We start from the raw sequence: 19610 nt of genomic DNA, 5'->3' as shown, positions 1-19610 counted from the left end.
GCCCATCGAGATGACTTCTGTGTGTCAACACGGGTAGCGAGAGAAAGAAGGAAGTCTTCAAGTTTTGTAGGTCGTACAGAGCAAAATCCAAATTTGGGGTTTTGTTTGTTTGCGAGTTGCCAAAAGTAGGCAAACATTTGTGTGTTTGAGATTGGTCACTGAGCCATGTTTCAGTTTTACCTTTGACTTTAATTTGTATCTATTGAATATGCAATATTTTGGTGTCATAGTGGAAATTTAGCAAGAAAACTTACGTCTCCTAAACCTGGGGATGGGTGACATACCTGTGGTAACAGGTATTCCACACTGGTCACGTTGCTTCTTGAAAGGCTACTTAATATTCCATTGAGTAAATTTTTCCCATATTGGTTTTTCTTGCTTCCAGTTTTTCTAAACTAGTATGTTTGCCACAAACTGAGCAAAACAAGAGGAGAGTCTTACATGGCAGTCATATCTGAGCCAGAAAATAAGTTCCTTTCTTGTTTTTGGCTTTGTTCACGAGACGGGGCTAGTTAGAACTGCTCAGGAGAAGCGCGTGGCAAGGTTTCCGGGAATGGGAGAGATTAAAGGACCATGTGATATTGATTCCCTAGGAGTAGAGCCCCATGGTATCTGCCTTTCATCATGGGCCTGCTGCAGAAGGGCAGAAAGTGCTAGAAGCCTGTCTGAATATAGGAAAGGCAAGCCACGCTCTGCAGAGTTAGACGCAGTCATTGCTTATAATTATTTTCTACCACCTGGGAAAAATAGGATCGGAATGAGCAGGTCTGTTTGAAATGATGCTTTCAAAAAAGTTCTAGAAACAGCTTCCTAGCTCCATGAGAAACCATCTCTTTGGAAACTAAGTGTCTTTGAAACAGTCTACTATTTTTAAGCATCTCTCTGAATATAACACAACTTTTACCTAAAATTCCTCTTGGAAACTTTTCTATAGGTGTAGTAACTTCATGGATTTTTTTAATCCTGTCATTCATCCACTCCTCAACCTGAAATGTATGGCCACAAAACATGACATTACTGTCCCTAATGATGGAGGTAATTGCTATATTATACTGTATTGTTCTATAAACATAGGTCCAGTATATAGAATATATATTTATAGGCCAAGTATACACGATATAGTACATATGTACCATGTATTTGTTTATGTGTGCATGTCCGTGCACACAGACACACGTGGATACAGGCACACATAAACATACACATGCATATACTGTTCATGCACGTAGACATACACACACATACACATTATTGCAGCACTAGATGCATTTTGAGCTCTGCCCAACATTGAGTTTGGAAGATAAACATGTACACGTGATAGCACAGACATCAGTCCACTGCACACGTTGTCATAATGGACACGGAAGAAGCTGAAGTTTCGGTGGGGAATGAGATCCCTCAAGAGTCATGAGTGCCCCGTGGGCCCACAAGGCATGGGCATCCGCCCACACATGGGTGGGTGTGCGTGCGCATGCGCAGAGATTGGAAAGTGTGCTGTGTGTGCAGAGAACTCAGCGTTGGGGAGAAGGAAGGAAGCGGGGGGAGGTAGCGCTGTCCCTGGGAGAGCTCAGTGAGTGTATGGACTCAGCGACCATCTTTGTGCTTCTGATGCCCTATCCCTGTGTCTGGCTGCCAGCTCAGCGCCTATACGGGGGTGGCCAGCAGGGGCTCAGACAGCACATCTGCTCCTCTCCCGGGATCTCCCATGGCAGACAGCTCCCCCCTTCACCCATCTGTTCATGCCAGAGATTGAGAGGCCAGTCTTCATGTTTCTATTTTCTTTCTCTCCAGAAATGCAGTACTGCAGAAAGTCTTTTTGTCTCTAATGTCAAATGCTCTTGGGATCTATCAAGTTCTTTGCCATGTTTGGGTCATTCCCATCGCTTTCTTATAATTAAACAAGTCTCCTAATTAGTATCTGTTTTCACTCTTTTTTTTTTTTTTTTTTTTTATATTTTTTATTTTTGGGACAGAGAGAGAGCATGAACGGGGGAGGTGCAGAGAGAGAGGGAGACACAGAATCGGAAACAGGCTCCAGGCTCTGAGCCATCAGCCTAGAGCCTGACGCGGGGCTCGAACTCCCGGACCGCGAGATCGTGACCTGGCTGAAGTCGGACGCTTAACCGACTGCGCCACCCAGGCGCCCCTGTTTTCACTCTTTCTTAACTATCCATTCTGTAGATGGCAGCTTTAGAAAATAGCAACTGTGTAACATACTTCTCCTTGTTCTGAATTCCACCCTCAAGAGTGTCCCCTAGTCATCTTCTCCCAAAGTTCATCCTTCACTCCTGTCCCCTTATTCCTCCCCAGCCTCCTTTTCAGACCTGAGTCCTGTAGACTTCTGCTTCACCCAAAGACCTTTTTCTTCTATTGGTGGGAGGGATTTCATGTTGTGTAAAATACGTTTGCCTTTATGTGTCCTGGTTTTTCTGGTAAACAACATTCCTTCCCCGTTAGAAGCTGGTGTGGGATTGCAGACTCGCATAATTTGTGTTTCTTCCCACAACCAAGAACAAGGAGTGAAGAATCTGACCTCAGCTTGCTATTGTGGGGGTACATGGAGTGCCTCGGCAAGTCCCCGTGGACACAGAGCTCTGATTGGGCTCTGGATCCCCACAGCACATCTAGGGCTTTCTCACTCTTCCTGGGGCATCGCCACACAAGCCCATTGGCTCGCTGAGATCCTCTTTAACTAGTTTCTTCTCCCACCCTCTCATGGGGGATTGTAAACCTCTCTTTCTCTCGTATCTTAAGCCATAATGCATAATATAGTGCACATTCCTCCCTTTCAGAATGGCACACAGTTCCCCATACATATGAACACATCATGTTTATCTTCCCCTGTCCTCTGTAATATGAGGTGGAAACGTCCTTCCTTTTGCATATGGCAGACCCCACCACGTGGGGTTGAGACCCACCCCTTCCCAACTTGGAAAAGAACATCCACCAACCCCAAAATCTCATCTAGATCATGGAACATGGGTTATCTGTCCATTGTGCTCTGCACCTATATGTGTGGTGCGTTAAGTACGGCTCCATAAATATCTGTGAAACACAATCAGTAATCCCTATCTTATCTACAATGTCAGTCAACTTTCCATCAGACAGGTTTATTGTGAATGTTAATGGAACTTTTTAAAAATTTTTTAAGTTTTTTTTTTTTTTTTTTTTTTTTGAGAGAGAGCACGTGCACAAGCTGGGAAGGGGCAGAGAGAGGGAGAAAGAGGGAGAGAATCCCAAGCGGCTCCACGCTGTCAGCACAGAGCCTGATGAGGGGCTTGATCTCATGAACCATGATGAGATCATGACCTGGACTGAAATCAACAGTCCGATGCTTAACCAATCGAGCCACCCAGGTGCCCCACTAATGTCACTTTCTAATCATCTTTAAAATTAGATGATGTTTTAACTGATCAATAAAGAGATACAAGAGTTAACCTATCAAAGGCCACTTTATTCTAAGGATTACCTTACTCATGTGGATTCAGAAAGGTGATAAAGGAAAAGTAAACGAGAGAATAGTTCAGAGTACCTGTCATAGCACATATTGTTTTGTCTCAGGGTATCCCTTGGAAGAGATGGGCTTTACCAAGGATTATGCAGGATATAGCTGAATATTTGTCAGGATTTCATACACTGATGGTGATATATAATCTCATAAATGCTAGTACCTGACTTTTACAAGAACACCGTATATTTCATCACAGACCAATGAGAAGTAAAGAATAATTACAACTTTATAGAATAAGCAAGGGAAATTATATTTTATAGGAAAGAGAGTAGTAAATGCCAGCATGTAAATTACTTTTTGAATTATATTTTCCAGGTCTGCAGGCTGCTAGGTGCTTTAATGACAAAAAGTTCTACGCCAACAAAGGCTGAATGTTCCTGCCATTTTGTAAAAGGGCCCCTTGAAGGAAGAAAAATGTAACAGCGTCTTGAAAGGAAATGTCGCTTGCTCTTTTGGAGGCTGGAAGAATCTTTCCAGGGTTGACAGATTACTGATGTTTTAGAGTCGCCTCATGCTGCTGGGGTATTCTTCCAGCTCTTCAAATTAAAAATGGAGCAGAGAGAAAATATCCTGGATCTCCTGATCTGTGAAATTAATCAGAACTGTGACATTTGAAAAAACAGCCTGGTCATTCACTTCTCTTAACTTTGGGACTATTAAATAACAGCATAAATCAGACCTCGTATCTTTTGACAGTATGCAGGAATGATTTTATTCCATTCTTATTTAGTAGTGTAAGTGCAGGACGCCCCTTTCGAGTCAGGTCCAGGCTCCTAGGACTGACGCACATGCCTATCTGTCCATTACATGTGGCCTCAGCAGTACTACGTGGTGATGCATTTCTCTACTTGAAACATTTCAAGGGACCAATGGCAGTTCAAGAGACCAATGCCAGTTCACTCTTGAGATACAGAAAACTATGTCCTTACATATACGTAATGAGAAATAAAAGTTTGCATAGGGTATAATAAGAATGCAGGAAGATAGAATTCACATAGAGATTAAACATAGCGTCTAAACCTCTATTTTGGTGGTCCTTGGCAAATTCTCAAAGTCACTCCCTAATAGTACAGGGATTAGAAACCTACATGGCTTGCGAAAATCTTCAATCCTTAGTTAGCTAGTCAACAGATACATTGCGTGCGGGCAGCAGGATTCTTTACCTCCATGGTGACCAGGAACGGAATGAGTTTTGGCCAAGAGCCCTGTGTGTTCTCTGTCCTGGCTCAGTCTTCTCCGGGCTCTGAGCTCTCTGTGCTGCTGGGCACACTGGCTGTCTCTGGAGGATGACACAGGACCTCTCAAAGTGGCCTGTGATACTGTGGTTTAAAATAAGAAACATGTATTCGGTCTTCAACCCCATTCCTGGCACTGGGACTCCATAAACATGCACAAGGACAGGGTTCGGAGAACTTCTGGGTTGGTGAACATGTGGCAGTGTGGGCACAGTGGCCCCCTGGGGAGGGCACGGAGGCTGTGTGCCCCTTCTCACATAGCTGGCCCTGTGTAGCTCTTCCTCTGGCTGCTCTTGAGTTAGGGCCTTTGTAATAAACCGATAGGTACTCTAGTGAGTAAAATGTTTCTGAGTTCTGTGAGCCACTCTAGAAAATTAGTTGAATCCAAGTTGGGGACCTATAGTGGATAGTCAGAGTGTCACAGGTGCCAACCAGGACATGTGAGTGGTGTCTGCAGTGGGGGCCGTCTCATAGGATGGAGCCCTTACCCTGGGGGATCCAAGGCTATCTGCAGGTGGATGGTGTTGGAGGGGGACCCCCCCCCACAAAATGGATGGTGTCCCCGGGGGGGGGATCTGAGGCCATCTGCAGGCGGATGGCGTCAGAATTAGCTGAATGGTAGGACCCCCACCTGGTGTCTGAGGACTGCTGGTGATGTGATGAAACCCCCGACACACACATTGGCTTTGGGTGCAGAAGCCTGAAACCTAATGTTTCCCAGGGATCCGTTTATTTCAACTATTTAAGATAAGACACTCTAAGTTAGAACCTGAGTAATGCACCCATTTCCTTTGAATCCTGGAGCAGAGGAGGTAGTGGGCACACTGGTGACAGTGGGCATGGTAATATAAGTGGGCACCACAGTGACAGTGGGCACAGCGGTGTCAGCGGGAATGGAGGTATCGGGGCACGGCAGCGTGAGCAGCAGTGGACGGTCCATGTGGCTCTGCATCGGGGTGCTGGGGTCCTCAGTTTTCCTCTACTTGCCTCACGCAGGTCAGGAGTGTCCTCCCTGTCCCTGCTTTGTTCCCTCTTGCTCCTGTCCTCCCAAGCACGTGGACCTCACAGCCATGTCAGAGAAGGTTCCATAACATGTTTGTTAGCGGGATGTAATCAGTGCAGCACAATCTGTTCTCTCCCAAGGGGCTGCTTGGACTTGAGAAGGCAGAGAAGTCGTGCGGGATTTCTCACCCTGCTTCTAAAATTAGGGAGTGGGTAAGAGAGACGTGAGGCCAGGGGAAAGTTCTCATATCCTTATTATTATTTTTAACGTTTATTTTTGAGAGAGAAAGAGACAGAGTGGGAGCGGGGTGAGGGGCAGAGAGAGACACAGAATCGGAAGCAGGCTCCAGCCTCCCAGCTGTCAGCACAGAGCCCGACGCGGAGCCTGAACTCACAGACTGTGAGATCATGACCTGAGACGAGGTCAGACACTTAACCAACTGAGCCACTCAGGCACCTGTCCTTATTATTAAATGATGTATATTCTCACCTTGCTCTCTAAAAGGAGGTGGCACTTAGTGATGGACACACGATGGCCCTGGGATTATAGCTCAGTTTCACTACTGCTTGAATTGCATGAAACTGGACATTATTCTTCGTAGTTTTGATTCCTCCGTCTTCTGTCTGGAATATGTGTAGGCTCATGCCAGTTGCTCAGGTATCTGCAAACGATGTCCCGCAGGCTATCTGCAGCCCACTGCCTGTTTTTGTAAATAAAATTTTATTGGCCCATGGCCACACTCATTTGTTTACAGATAGTCTGTGGCTGCTTTTGTGCTGTAATGAGAGCGAGGAGTCGGGAGAGACCGTGTGGCCCACGAAGCTGAAAGTATTTACAGTCCAGCCCTCTACTGAGAGTTTATTGACCCTGTTCTATTTCATAGGATGGCTGTATGGATACAAATAAAATCGTGGCAAAGCTCACCGAGCACACCAAAGACCACCAGGAATATACCTGGAGAAAAAGTGAGGTTGATTGCCCTTTACACAGCAAAGTACGTGTACCCTGGAGAAAAAGCATGTTTGAATCCCGTGGCAAAGGATGACTGTGCCAAAATAAGTAAAACATTCTGCAAGACCCAGACAAGTGAATGCTTGGTAACAGCTCTGGAGCCATGGACTCAGATTTCATTTCATCCAGTACATACTTACTAGGCAACTACTACATGTGTGTCCCTGAGCCAGGCAGTGGAAACCCAAGCGAGGTTAGAGGAAGGTTCTGCTGCTACAGGAGTTCAAGATCAGCTGGAGGGACAAATTAAAGGGGAGGAAAAGTTACTTAAAGCTAGGAAAGTATAGGTGCACTGAGGAAGGTTTGTTTCTGTACATCTTGGGAAATCATCCCTTAGAAGAGCATAGGGTGAGTTCTGAAGGACAGAGCGTCATGCCAGGCACGGACAAGGAGCGCCAGTGCCTTCTGAGCTAATGGAGTCTTGAACGTCGTTACGAAGGAACCCAGCAGATTTTAGGAATTAAGAATAGCACAAATGGGAAAGATGCAGCTAAATTAAAACAACAAAATAAAAAGAACAGTAAAACTAGAGTCGGATTGTGGCACAAAACAGCGATGTGATAAGAAATAGCCTAGCTCAGAGTGTTGGAAATCAAAGTTTGAATTACCTCATTCAGAGAAAGTTTTCCTGGTGGAAGAAAGGAAGGGAAGGGAGAAAGGGAAGGGAGGGAAGGAAAGGAGGGAGGAAAGGAAGGAAGAAAAAAGAATGCTTAAATTCTATTCCCCCATCTAACGTATCACTGCATTGTATTGCATTTGCTGACTCGATATTTCCCGTACAAAGTTGATTGAATAAGGTTTCCATTTAGGGCCTCGCCCCAGGTGTTGGATAGATGATGCTGGTACTTCTGTGAAAAGCTATCTGTATTGTTTTCATGATACATGGTATTTCAATGTCATTTTACTTACTTTCTTTAGAACTACAAAAAAAAAATCTATAATGAGAAATGCTGTCTATACCTCTTTGCACCAGAGCGCCTTTCTCGCCGGGGTGAACGTATACCGATCACCGATTACGTTTCACAAGGGAATCACACTGTTGTACCTTTTTCAGAAGAGCAAGTTGGGAAACCCAGGAAGAGTGCGGTGCACATGCAGCCATCTTTCCAAAGACGACGGCCCGCTCGCCTCCTGGAAATCGGAGCTCCCTTCTATCAAGACAACCAGCTGCAGGTGAAGGTCTACTGGAAAAAGACTGAAGGTGCGTCAATGCCCTTTGATGATTTGTTATTTGCATTAAGTAGCCCAGTGATCTCAGGGTGCTGGTGAGAAAGTCAAGTCGAGACACGGTGTTGATATTAAAGAACACGGGAGCTGAACAAAACACTTTAGTCCTTTTTTTTTTTTTTTTTTTTTTTTTTAATGCCTTGCTGTTGTGAAGTCTGGATGGGCAGCCCTGTCTTTCCCGGGAATCTGTATCACATTTGGAAATCAGTATCAGTCAGCTGCTTGCACGTTAACATTTCAGGGACGTTAGCCTGTCTTCACTGTGTTCTCAGAAGGCCGATCTTGTCTCTGAAATACTCATTATTTTGTGCTGTAAATTTTTGTTCTAAATGAGCTTTTTCTTTTTTTTTTTTTTTTTTTTTTTAAATTTTTTTTTTTTTTTTCAACGTTTATTTATTTTTGGGACAGAGAGAGACAGAGCATGAACGGGGGAGGGGCAGAGAGAGAGGGAGACACAGAATCGGAAACAGGCTCCAGGCTCTGAGCCATCAGCCCAGAGCCTGACGCGGGGCTCGAACTCACGGACCGCGAGATCGTGACCTGGCTGAAATCGGACGCTTAACCGACTGCGCCACCCAGGCGCCCCTGAGCTTTTTCTTTAAAAAAAAAAAAAAAGCAATCCAAATTATTGGATTTGGAGATGGAAATGGAGAAAAAAAGTCACTTATCTCAGTAGTGTTTCATAGGAACAGCATTTAGGTGGATGTCCTTTCGGAAGTTATCTGTGTTTCTGTTCTTCCCTCATTTGTTTTATGTGTATGTCCCCCCATACATACTATTTATATGTAAAACACACACATTTTCGTATAACATATGAGCATTCTACCTTGTCGCGCATTTCCGGTGACATTTTTGATTCGCTACTGTGCACAGACACGCCACGCTATCCCAATGCTCCACTAAAACAAACCAGTCAGGTGCCTTCAGAAGTTACATGCTATGATTCATTCTTCAGTAAAGATTTGCCCTCAGAATACATTCTCTTCGTTCTGAGTATTTGCTGGAGTGGCTGTCTTTGGGATAAATTCATCTTGTTTTCTTTATTCGTAGCATATTTATCTTGTGTTATTGAAACGGTCCTTTTGGATCTCCTGGTGCACACTCTTATCCTCTCTGATGCGTTTTGAAAACATACAAAAAATAGATTGTTTCAAGAGCTCAGTTTTTACAATTCTTCCATGTCTTCTGGAAGGGCAGTGTTGCTCCGGTATTCACTCATGTGCCATACAGGAGACTGGTGTCGGAGTTCTTCTTGTTCCAGCGGTTTCTTCACAACTGTTGACATCTGGGGCACCTGGGGGTCTCAGTCGGTTAAGCGTCCAACTTCGGCTCAGGTCATGATCTCATGGCTCATGGGTTCGAGCACCGTGTAAGGCTCGCTGCTGTCAGTGCAGAACCCGCTTCGGATCCTCTGTCCCCCTTGATCTCTGTCCCTCCTCTGCTTGCACGCTCTCTCAAAAATAAATGACACATTAAAAAAAAAAAAATGACTGTTTCCCCAAAGCTCTGGGCTGCTACCTTGGCCCTAAATCAAATATTATGGGAAAGTTAATTTCTTTAACTTTCTGTAGAGTCATTTGGCATATTCTTCCAACTTTCTGGCATTACCACATTGTCTCAACTACTGTAGGTTTATACATATTTTTAATAATAGCCTTTCAGTTTTTTTTTTAACTTTTTTTCAAATTGTCTTGATTATTCTTTGCCCTTTGTATTCTTGTATAAAAATTTGCACTACTTTCTTGATCTCCACAAAAATCTTCTGAGATCTTTACTGAAATTACAGTCAATCTACATGGTAATGACTGGAGGGGCGCCTGGATGGCTCAGTTGGTTAAGCGTCCGAATTTGGCTCAGGTCATGACCTCACGGTTCTTGAGTTCGAGCCCTGCGTCAGGCTCTGTGCTGACAGCTCAGAGCCTGGAACCTCTCCGGATTCTGTGTCTCCCTCTGACCCTGCCCTGCTCCTGCTCCGCTCCTGATCACGCTCTGTCTCTCAAAAAGTAATAAATATATGGTAATGACTGGAGAATTCACTCCTTAAAGATCTTCACACTTGACATATCACTTTATTCAGGTTTTAAAATTTCCTCTCAACAGTCATTTGTAATATATAATGTGGAAACTGTAATACTTTTTTTTTTTTTTTTTTTTCAATGTTCATTCATTTTTGGGACAGAGAGAGACAGAGCATGAACGGGGGAGGGGCAGAGAGAGAGGGAGACACAGAATCGGAAACAGGCTCCAGGCTCTGAGCCATCAGCCCAGAGCCCGACGCGGGGCTCGAACTCACGGACCGCGAGATCGTGACCTGGCTGAAGTCGGACGCCTAACCGACTGCGCCACCCAGGCGCCCCTGTAATACTTTTTAATATGATTATTCTGAGGTGTTTGTGTTTATTTGGATCCTATGATATATTCATGCATACATTTCCCTCCATTTTATTCTCTAACTTTTGCTGCCATATATAAAAATGCATCTTCAAGGCAGCTGGGTGGCTCAGTCAGTTAAGTGTCTGACTCTTGGTTTTGGTTCAGGTCATGATGTTACGGTTCGTGAGTTTGAACCCCACGCTGGGCTCTGTGTTGATAGCACGGAGCCTGCTTGAGTTTCTCTCTCTCCCTGTCTCTGACCCTCCCAAGCTTGCACTCTCACTCTCTCAAAATCAATAAACTTAAAAAAATCCATCTTCTGTTTATGTCTTGATGGTGAATCCAACTATATTGTTATATTACTTTGCTCATTACAACATTTCCTCTGATGATTCTTTTCCATTCTTCTGTAAAGGCAATCATGTAGCATGTAAATAATGAGAATTTTATAGTTTCCTTTCCAGACCTTTGACATTTTACTCCTTTCCCTTGCCTTGACGTTCAGTACAGGGTGGAATACAAGTGATCATTGCAGACGTGTATGGTCAATATTCCCATACAATAATGACTGGAACCCACAACGACCAAGGAATCACATCTGTCTTCAAGTGTAGATTAAACTGGAACCACCGTGCAGTAGAGTTACTTTGCTGGCAGATGTAGGTTGATTTCACCAGATCACATGGCCACTTAGGAACTAAGAATAAGTCATGCTCTAACTAGAGTTTTGTCTTCCTCCAGAATGCGCTTTTTCTTAAATTATATCCATCCCATTTCCCTTTTGATTTTAAATTTGAAAGCCAAATTAACATATAAAACACAGGGGAGCCTCACTGTACCACAACCCTCTGTAGAAGGAGACTGTGGAAAGCTTTGGAGAGCCCAGCCCTCTCTGAAGTGGGAAGCATGTGTGCCGAACTTATTCCACATTTGTTCTCCTTCTAGAAGCCCGTTAGGCACCCTGTGACCTACAGAATCCCAAACCAAAGTTCCCCAGACACTTATGAAGCATGTGTACATTCATAATTATCACAAATGTAGGAAAGGAGACGCCTTTTAAATCAAAACACAATGCTACTATTTTACGAATTCTGTTCAGAATGTGAAAATGAGCTCTCTTTCTGTTATGAAAAGGACACTTTGGCCGGCTTTCTGGACGTTTTCACTCTGTAAAATTATAATTGTCTGCACTGAATACAACTCAATAGACCTATCTCAAATGGTTTGAAAGCCTTAGGCACAAGTACCTGAATATTCTTTAATCGTAACTAATTTCCACTGTTGGATACACTGAGTTGAAAACCTAAAAGAAACTAAATGTTGGTGACAAATCAGAGGAGAAGAGAATCTTGTTCACTAATTGAGACAAAATTGTAAGTAGAAATTGGTTTCTAGCTATCTGTTACATTTCCTAAAAGTGAGGGTGGCCAGAACGTTGGTTTTGGACTTGGGAGTTAGGAACTCAGAAGCACAAATCTGTTCACTCACATTGAATATTCTCACAGAGAGAGCTTCAGTGGTTTTGTATTATTTATGATGACACCGCATATAATTTTGTAGGGAAGTGACTCAAATATTAGCCCACCTTAGTGCATACGGTAGTTGGCTTATAATAGTGAATGCTCTGGAAGGAAAGAAATATCCTCAACAGTGAATTTCTGGAACAATCATTATTTATAAAAGGAATAGTTGTCCTTTTGCTACTCTACAGACATCAGTTCCGAATAGAATCTACAATTGATTATTTTAGGCTTTTTGGTTTAGACTTAGTGTTTGCACTCCAAAAATATGAAAAATTAGCTCAGAGAGAGAAAACATACTTCTACTTTGAGTAGAAATGCCTTCTGCCTAGGAGGTATTCAAAATTCTTTTACAGAATTGTACAAAATCAGGAAGTCTGTCTCACCAAAGCATTTTTACAAATATGAAGAGAACGAGGCATTATTTCGTGAAAGGATATCATCCAACTAACATTTATTGAGCATGTACTACCTACCAGGTGCTATTTCTGGTGTTAGAGATGCTTAGAGAACAAACTCCCATCTAAGAAATGGGCATTTTCTGACGCCTCTCCATGTGTATGTCCCCTGCCATCAGTGTGGAGAGTTCCCCTCACCGCAGCTATTCCACGGTGCTCCGAGATGGTCTCTTTCTCACAGCTCTGAGTTCCGTCAGGCCAGCATTCTTGATCATAGTCCTTAGATGTTTGGAATTTAGAGATTAACATTGAATTAAAAATTGTGCAGCCTTTAATTTTTGCCAGACACTGTTGGATACATTTTACTTTTTATTTCGAGTTAGGTATATTTCAGGAACAAATTAGAGACATCTACTTTTTTGAAGCATAGTTGAAGCATGCTGAAAATAAATTTCAGTATTTAAAAATACTTCTCAAGGACTTTTTAATTCTTTTGTGGAAGGAAGAACTTAAGCTCAAGAACCAGAACAGCAAGGCATTTAGGATAGAATTTTCATATGTATCCCCTTAGGAAACATTTGATTTAATGACACTGTTTTTCATATTCTAGTTAGACACTTGGTCCTGAAGTCATATCCTAAATACGAGCTTGCAGTATTTTCATACTTGGCAAGATGAAGCTGAAGACAAGACTGTCTATCTGTCTATCTTGTCTAATTTATCTATTTATTTTTGAGAGAGTGCATGTGAGCAAGTGGAGGAGGGACAGAGGAACAGAGAGAGAATCTTAAGCAGGTTCCATGCTCATTGCAGAGGCCATATTGGGACTCGATCCCATGACCCTGGGATCATGACCTGAGCCGAAATCAAGAGTCAGATGCTCAACCGAGTGAGCCACCCAGGTGCTCCAATGGTCACTTAAGCTTGAAACCATTCTTTATTCTTCTCCCCTCCACATGTTAGGTATATGGTGTCATACTTTACGTCCTTTTATTTTGTGAATCCATTCGTAGAAAAACTTACTGCTTGTGTTTACTGCTTTTCTTATTCTTGCTTATGGTCTTTTTTTTCTACTCAAAGTGGCCCCTTTAACATTTCTTGTAACGCTGGTTTAGTGGTGATGAATTCCTTTAGCTTTTGTATGTCTGGGAAACTCTTTCTCTCTCCTTTTATTCTGAGTGATAACCTGGCTGGATATTCTTGACTGCGAGCCTTTTTTCTTTCAGCAGTTTGAATATATCATGCCACTCCCTTTTGCCCTGCAGAGTTTCTTCTGAAAATCAGTGGATAACCTTAGGGGGTTTCCCTCGTATGCAACTGTTTTCTCTTGCTGCTCGTAAAATTCTCTCTTAATCACTACTTTCTACTATTTTAATTACTATTTATCTTCTGTGGACCTCCTTGGGTTGATATTTTGGGGGCTCTCTGTGTCTCCTGGATCCAGATTTCTGTTTTCTCCCCCAGATTTGGTTTTCAGCTATTATTTCCTCATACTCATTTTCTGCCCCTTTTTCTCTCTTCTCCTTCTTATATCCCCCTGTAATGTGAATGTTATTACGTTTCATGTAGTCACTGAGCTCCCTCAGTGTATTATCATTTGTTGTTATTAATAGTTTTCTCTCTCCTGTTCTGCTTGATTGCTTTCCATTACCGTGTCCTCCAGTATGCACTGCCTCTCTTCTTCTGCTTCCTCTAGTCTCCTGTTTATTCTCTCTTGTTGATTCTTAGTTTCTGTTATTGATGTTTTCATCTCATTGGTTCTTCGTTATGTTTTCTATCTCTCTGTTGATGTTCTCACTGAGATCCTCTAGTCTGTTCTCAAGTCCAGTGAGTATCTTTATGACCATTACTTTAAATTCTCTATCAGGCATTTTGTTTAGCTCTCTTTCTGTGATTTTGTCCTGTTGTTTCATTTGGAACATATTCCTCTGCCTCCTCATTTTGTCTAACTCTCCGTGTATGTTTCTCTGTGTTAGGGAAGTCAGTGACGTCTCCTGCTCTTGAAAGCAGTGTCCTTATGAAGAAGAATTCTGTAGTGCCCCATATGCAGTGTCCCCTGTTCACCAGAGTCTGGCACCTCAGGGGAGTCTGCTCTGTGTGTTGTGTGTACTGCACTCTTGTAGCTGAGTTGTGTTTCCCGTCAGGCCAGTTGTCTTCCATGGCTCTCTCTGCCTGTTGTGGGCAGGGTTTGGTTCCTGTGTTGTTAGGGGCCAGCCTGGGGTCACCTTGGGCTTGGGTAGGGTCAGACCAGCCATTTGCAGGGCATTCTTCCTGTGTTGTCCTCTGAGAAGCTCATGTTGATGGGTGGGGCTTGCAGTCAGACCCGAGGTCTGCCTCCAGCCCACTGCTGGGGCTACAGCTGCAGTTGTCCTGGCATGTTGGTTACCTTCCCCTCGCCCTGGGGCAGGAGTTGCTTTGGGGTGATGTTGGCCTCTGACAGGACTGTTTGCACAGTGCCAGGCTGGGTGCACTGCTTTAGATGGGCTCTGGCCAAAAGTGTATTGGAGGGGGTGGGTCCCGCAGGAGAACACGGGGGCAGGGGTGTACGGAGTTAGCAAGGTTCGTGAGGGCCACGTGCAGCCCAGATCTGGCTTCAGGGGGCGTGTCTGCAGAGGAGCATTGTTAGCAAGCAGGTAGAGAGTATTTGTCCTGCAGCAGGCGTCCCTGTTTTGAGGCAGGGAGGTCGGGGAGAGAAATGGTGCCTGCCACTGTTGTTCTTGGAGAAACTTCCCAAAGATCCCTTCCCTGCAGCACATATTCTAAGGTTACTAAACAGATCTCCCTCCTGTGAACCCCAGGTGTTTCTCATGCTGTTGCTTCTGTGCTGTATCTCAGCAGGACTATTTGTTATGCTGTCTCTTTAAAGGCGGGGGACTCTGTCTCCTCACCCTCCAGCTCTCCAGAGTCATCCCTGCTGAGTTTAATGTTTAAGCTCTACTGATGGTAATAATTCAAGAAATTCTGCCCCTCTAGTTTGCAAAGCCAGATGTTATGGGCCTTGTCTTCTGTGTGCGAGTCCCCCTGTGCTTTGGGTGCCTGGTGTGAGGGTCCACGCCCATGGAGTTTCTCTCCCGGGACAGTCCTGGGGCTCTGGTTAATTGCCAACCATGTCTCTGTTCTTCCTACCCTCTTCACAGTGCCTCTTCTCTACATGTAGCTGTCATGAGTCTGTTCTGCTAGGCTTCAGGTCATTTTCTGGGTTGTTTACACTGAGGTGGGTGTTATCTTGCTGTTATCTGTGTCATTATGTGAGCTTGGGATCCTCCTCCTGTGCCCTCTTCCCTGGAAGTCCAAGAAAATGATATTGAAAGCCGTGGGACTAAACAAAATTATTGAGAAAGGGGACCATGAACTCAGGCAAGGCTGAGCTCATCTAGAGCTGATGGGGGGGAGGGGATGGAGTTGAAAGCGGGTGTCCAATGTCATTTGTTTTTTTTATTTTTTGAAAGAGAATGCCTGTGAATGGGGGAAGGGCAGAGAGAGGGTGACAGAGGATCTGAAGTGGGCTCCGAGCTGACAGCACAGAGCCAGACACGGACCTCGAACTCAGAAACCGCAAGTTCAGACCTGAGCCAAAGTTGGATGCCTAACTTACTGAGCCACCCAGGTGCCCCCAATGTATCATTCTTAGCACCTCCTCTTATGAAAATAGAACCATGTTGTAAACAATGCATACGATTCTTAGAGTCCCAAGAGTACTCAGCTATCACTGTATGCCATATCACAGTATTAGCACAAACCAGAATCAGTCCCCTCAGCAGGGAGTGTCAGCCCCAGAGCAGACAAGAGTCTCTTCCCATCTCACAACTTTTTTTTTTTGTAACATTTATTCATTTTTTCGAGAATGAGGGAGACAGAGCACAAGCAAGGGAGGGGCAGAGAGAAAAGGAGACACAGAATCCGAAGCAGGCTCCAGGCTCTGAGTTGTCAGCACAGAGCCTGATGGGGGGCTTGAACCCATGAGCCACGAGATCGTGACCTGAGCCAAAGTTGGACATCAACCGACTGAGCCACCTAGGTGCCCCAAGGTCAGGACAGTTTTGAAGGTCTTGAGCACAGAAGACCCAAAGTAAAGACAAGTGGCCATGTGGTATTTACGTAGTGTTTTGGAAACATGAGGGTCAGGGATGCTAAATTAGCAGGCTAGAATAATCAGGGTATGAATCAGAAATTCATACCGGGACACTGGCTCTGCTTCTGGTTTGTCCTACTCGAGCTGCTTTGACAGGAGAAGCGTCCCGCAGACTGTCCCTGGCTGTGGATGACTTCACTTCACATCAGTGCCATTTTAGTGCCTGTGTGCTCCATGCGGGGGACGTGGAGGGACTCTGTTGATGGGGCCAGCGGGCTGCTGTGGGTGTTGGCAGTGAACTACAGGCAATGCGCAGAGACCTGAGGGCCCAAATCGGTGTTTTATCAAATTGTGTTTTCCGTTTGGTGATCTCATTGCACGATAAAGACAAGCCTGAGAGACGCTGAGGCAGAAATGGCGGGTGACCAGTTTTATTCTGTCTGCCTGCGTTTAGAGTGACTTTTTCACAGCAGAGCCAAAATCAGTTAAGTCACTGTCATGAGTAGGAGACATGAGTACAGATTTCGTTTGCTGATGCTCCTGTAATTTAAAATTATTGACTCAAAAAATCATTTTTTATTTTTTCAAGTATCAACATACAGTTTTTACTTATTGGCCACATACTATCATCTCATTCTATTTACCTGCTGTCTCTGTACAAAATAATATTTAAAAAAAATGTTTTTTAATGTTTTTTTTTTTTTGAGAGAGAGACAGAGCATGAGCAGGGAAGGGGCAGAGATAGAGGGAGAAACAGAACCTGAAGCAGGCTCCAGGCTCCGAGCTGTCAGCACAGAGCCCGATGTGGGGCTCGAACCCACAAGCCGTGAGATCATGATGTGAGCTGAAGTCAGACGCTTAACCAACTGAATCACCCAGGCACCCCAAGATACAATTTTTGGTTCTTATCTGCGTCCCTTAAATTTTCTCTTTGACCTTGTCACTTGTTTTGCTGGGAAAGGTATTTTTGGTTATCCTTATTGGTACAGAATTTAGTTGGCAAGGCCCCTAGAGCAGTTTCTTCTTGCCAGTGTTGTTAATGAGGAAATGATCCCAAGTATCAGGTTGCTATGCCAAGGAGGTCAGTAACAAGCCATTTTGAAGTTATTAAAGAGGGAAAGTGCATATTGTAAATGTTGTAATATTGTAAGCTCACCCAGAAAAAGTAAGTAGAAGTCTATTTGAAACTTCTACAATCATGAACAGTGTTATAGCATGAAAGGAGATAAGGTCTTTAAATATTTTTAAATGTTGTTTTTTCATGTTTATCTTTGAGAGAGAGAGAGAGAGAGTGTGTGAGAGGCGGAGGGGCAGAGAGAGGAGTCACAGAATCCGAAGCAGGCTCCAGGCTCCCAGATGTGAGCACAGAGCCCGACGTGGGGCTCGGACCCACGAACTTCAGTTGCTTTACAGGCACGAGTGACGAGGGGCCACCACATGCACGGTATTTTCGTCATCGCAGACACCTTAGCTGGGCAGTGGCAGGCAGACGGCCTGCTCACAGCCGCATGCTCTGCCCACAGCAACTGCCAGGCCTCCTCCCCACGTTCACTGCAAAGTTCTGTCTCAAGGAGATAAGCCAGTGAATCAATAAGGCAACACACCTGCCTGCTTATCTTCTGTATTGATCTGTAGCCAAATTACCTTGTAGCCTAACGTACATTTACATGCTTTGTTTGTTGTTTATGTAGCTCTGTGAGCTTTTAAGTCCCGAGAGCAGCGGTTTGTATACCTGGAACGGCACCACTTGAAAGAAAGCATATGAATTCATTCATTGACTTCATTCTTGTGTATAATGTACGATTCTTCCCCTGAAAAAAAAAAAAAAAAAAAAAAAAGCCCCGATGCCTGTTGTGTAAATCTTAAAACCTCTGGTAAGTGGTTCCCGGAACCAATGGTGCCCGCTTGATATCTGCTTGTCCTCTCTGATTGAAAGCTCCTCTTTTCTCAATCCAAAGTGCTCCAAGTGAATTCCCACTAGAAGCACCCAATCCCGTCAAAGCGTTTAACCCTCTGGAAACCTCCATTAAACACTTGGCGTGAACAGCGGGGACGCGGTATTAATCGGTGGCAGAGCAGTGCCTTTCCACACCTTCGGGCACGCGGGTTGGTGAATAAACCTGATGCCGGCCAGACCTCCTCTTCCCACGCTCGGCGGGGGGCTCGTCATCAGTCCATCCTTTATCTGAGAGATTTGCCCCAAGTGAGGCCACGTGTGGACAGTGGACACACTGTGCCAGGGAACCCACGTTCTGTCTTGGACAGCAAGTCAGGGTTCCGCAGAGATCAGACACACGGGCGTGTGAGGATATGCACCTGTGCACGCTGGAAGGGAAAGGTGCCCACCTGGGTCTGTGCTGGGGGAACGTGTGAGGCTCGTCTGACGGCTCAGTGCTCCCAGCGTGAGGAAAATGCTTTGATTTTGCCTGGGTCTATTGGCTATGTCAGCCACCTGTGGGATTCACACTCGGGATGCTCATTCCCTCTCCCAGGAGCAAAGAGGCCCACGGCCGAGTGCCGCCCTTTCTTGTGGGGGTTTCCGCTCAGCACCGGCCCCGCGGCTACGTTTCTCCCAAGACCTCCTGACAGCCCCGTGGCTGTGATTTTCCTGTGCTTTCCGGTTGGTTCTCGCATTTCGCCAGGTTTCCCCCCAGGCTTTCCTCCCGACAGTGAGTTCTGCAGGCCCGCTCGCCTCCTTGGCTCTGCGTCTGCGTTCGTGGCTCACTTCCACAGCTTCATTTCCTTCCTGCCCGTTGTCGCGATCTGAGAGCCGCGGGCTGTGCGGCCCGTGGCTCCAGACCGTCCTCTCTGTGCCTTCTGACCTTACAGATCGCAGCGTTGACCGATACCATGTGCAGTGGCTCCCGGAGGTCTGTGCCCACAACCGCAGTGCCGGAGCAGAGACCTCTTCTGGCATCACCCAGGTAAGAGACGGTCACACCGCCCGATTCTCAGCGCGATTTCACTTCCCTCGATGTGTGGAAACGGCGGACTGAGAGCTGTGCCCGGGGTACGACGCACACAGCTCGTTCCGACGGATTAGCTGTTGGGTGATCGCGAGGTGGAAGTGAAAACACAACGGTCGTTGTGTTCAGTCCTGCAGTATCCGCTGAGGGCTCCGTCCCGTGGGGGCACCTGGCAGGGCCTGAAACACAGAGGCTGCAGACGCGGTTCGTGGGGAACTTCCAGGTCAGGGGGAAACGCTTCTGAGACCCCGCGTGTCTCGACTTAGTTGGACAGAAGCTTTGAATTGTTCTCTG

At 45.2% G+C, this 19610-nt stretch overlaps 1 protein-coding gene across 1 annotated transcript in view; it reads left to right on the top strand.

The window, feature by feature from the left end:
- Positions 1–19610, top strand: part of ANOS1 (anosmin 1) — a 186976-nt gene that overhangs the window by 157075 nt on the left and 10291 nt on the right. Inside the window, exons 9-10 of the mRNA XM_045472809.1 lie at positions 7815–7961; positions 19180–19274. Coding sequence (XP_045328765.1) covers positions 7815–7961; positions 19180–19274 — 242 coding nt within the window. The remainder of the gene's footprint in view (positions 1–7814; positions 7962–19179; positions 19275–19610) is intronic.

This window comes from Leopardus geoffroyi, chromosome X (assembly GCF_018350155.1).
Source record: "Leopardus geoffroyi isolate Oge1 chromosome X, O.geoffroyi_Oge1_pat1.0, whole genome shotgun sequence".
Classification (NCBI taxonomy): Eukaryota; Metazoa; Chordata; class Mammalia; order Carnivora; family Felidae; genus Leopardus; species Leopardus geoffroyi.
The sequence above is the reverse complement of the archived record's forward strand: the minus strand, read 5'-3'. Positions and strand labels throughout refer to the sequence as shown.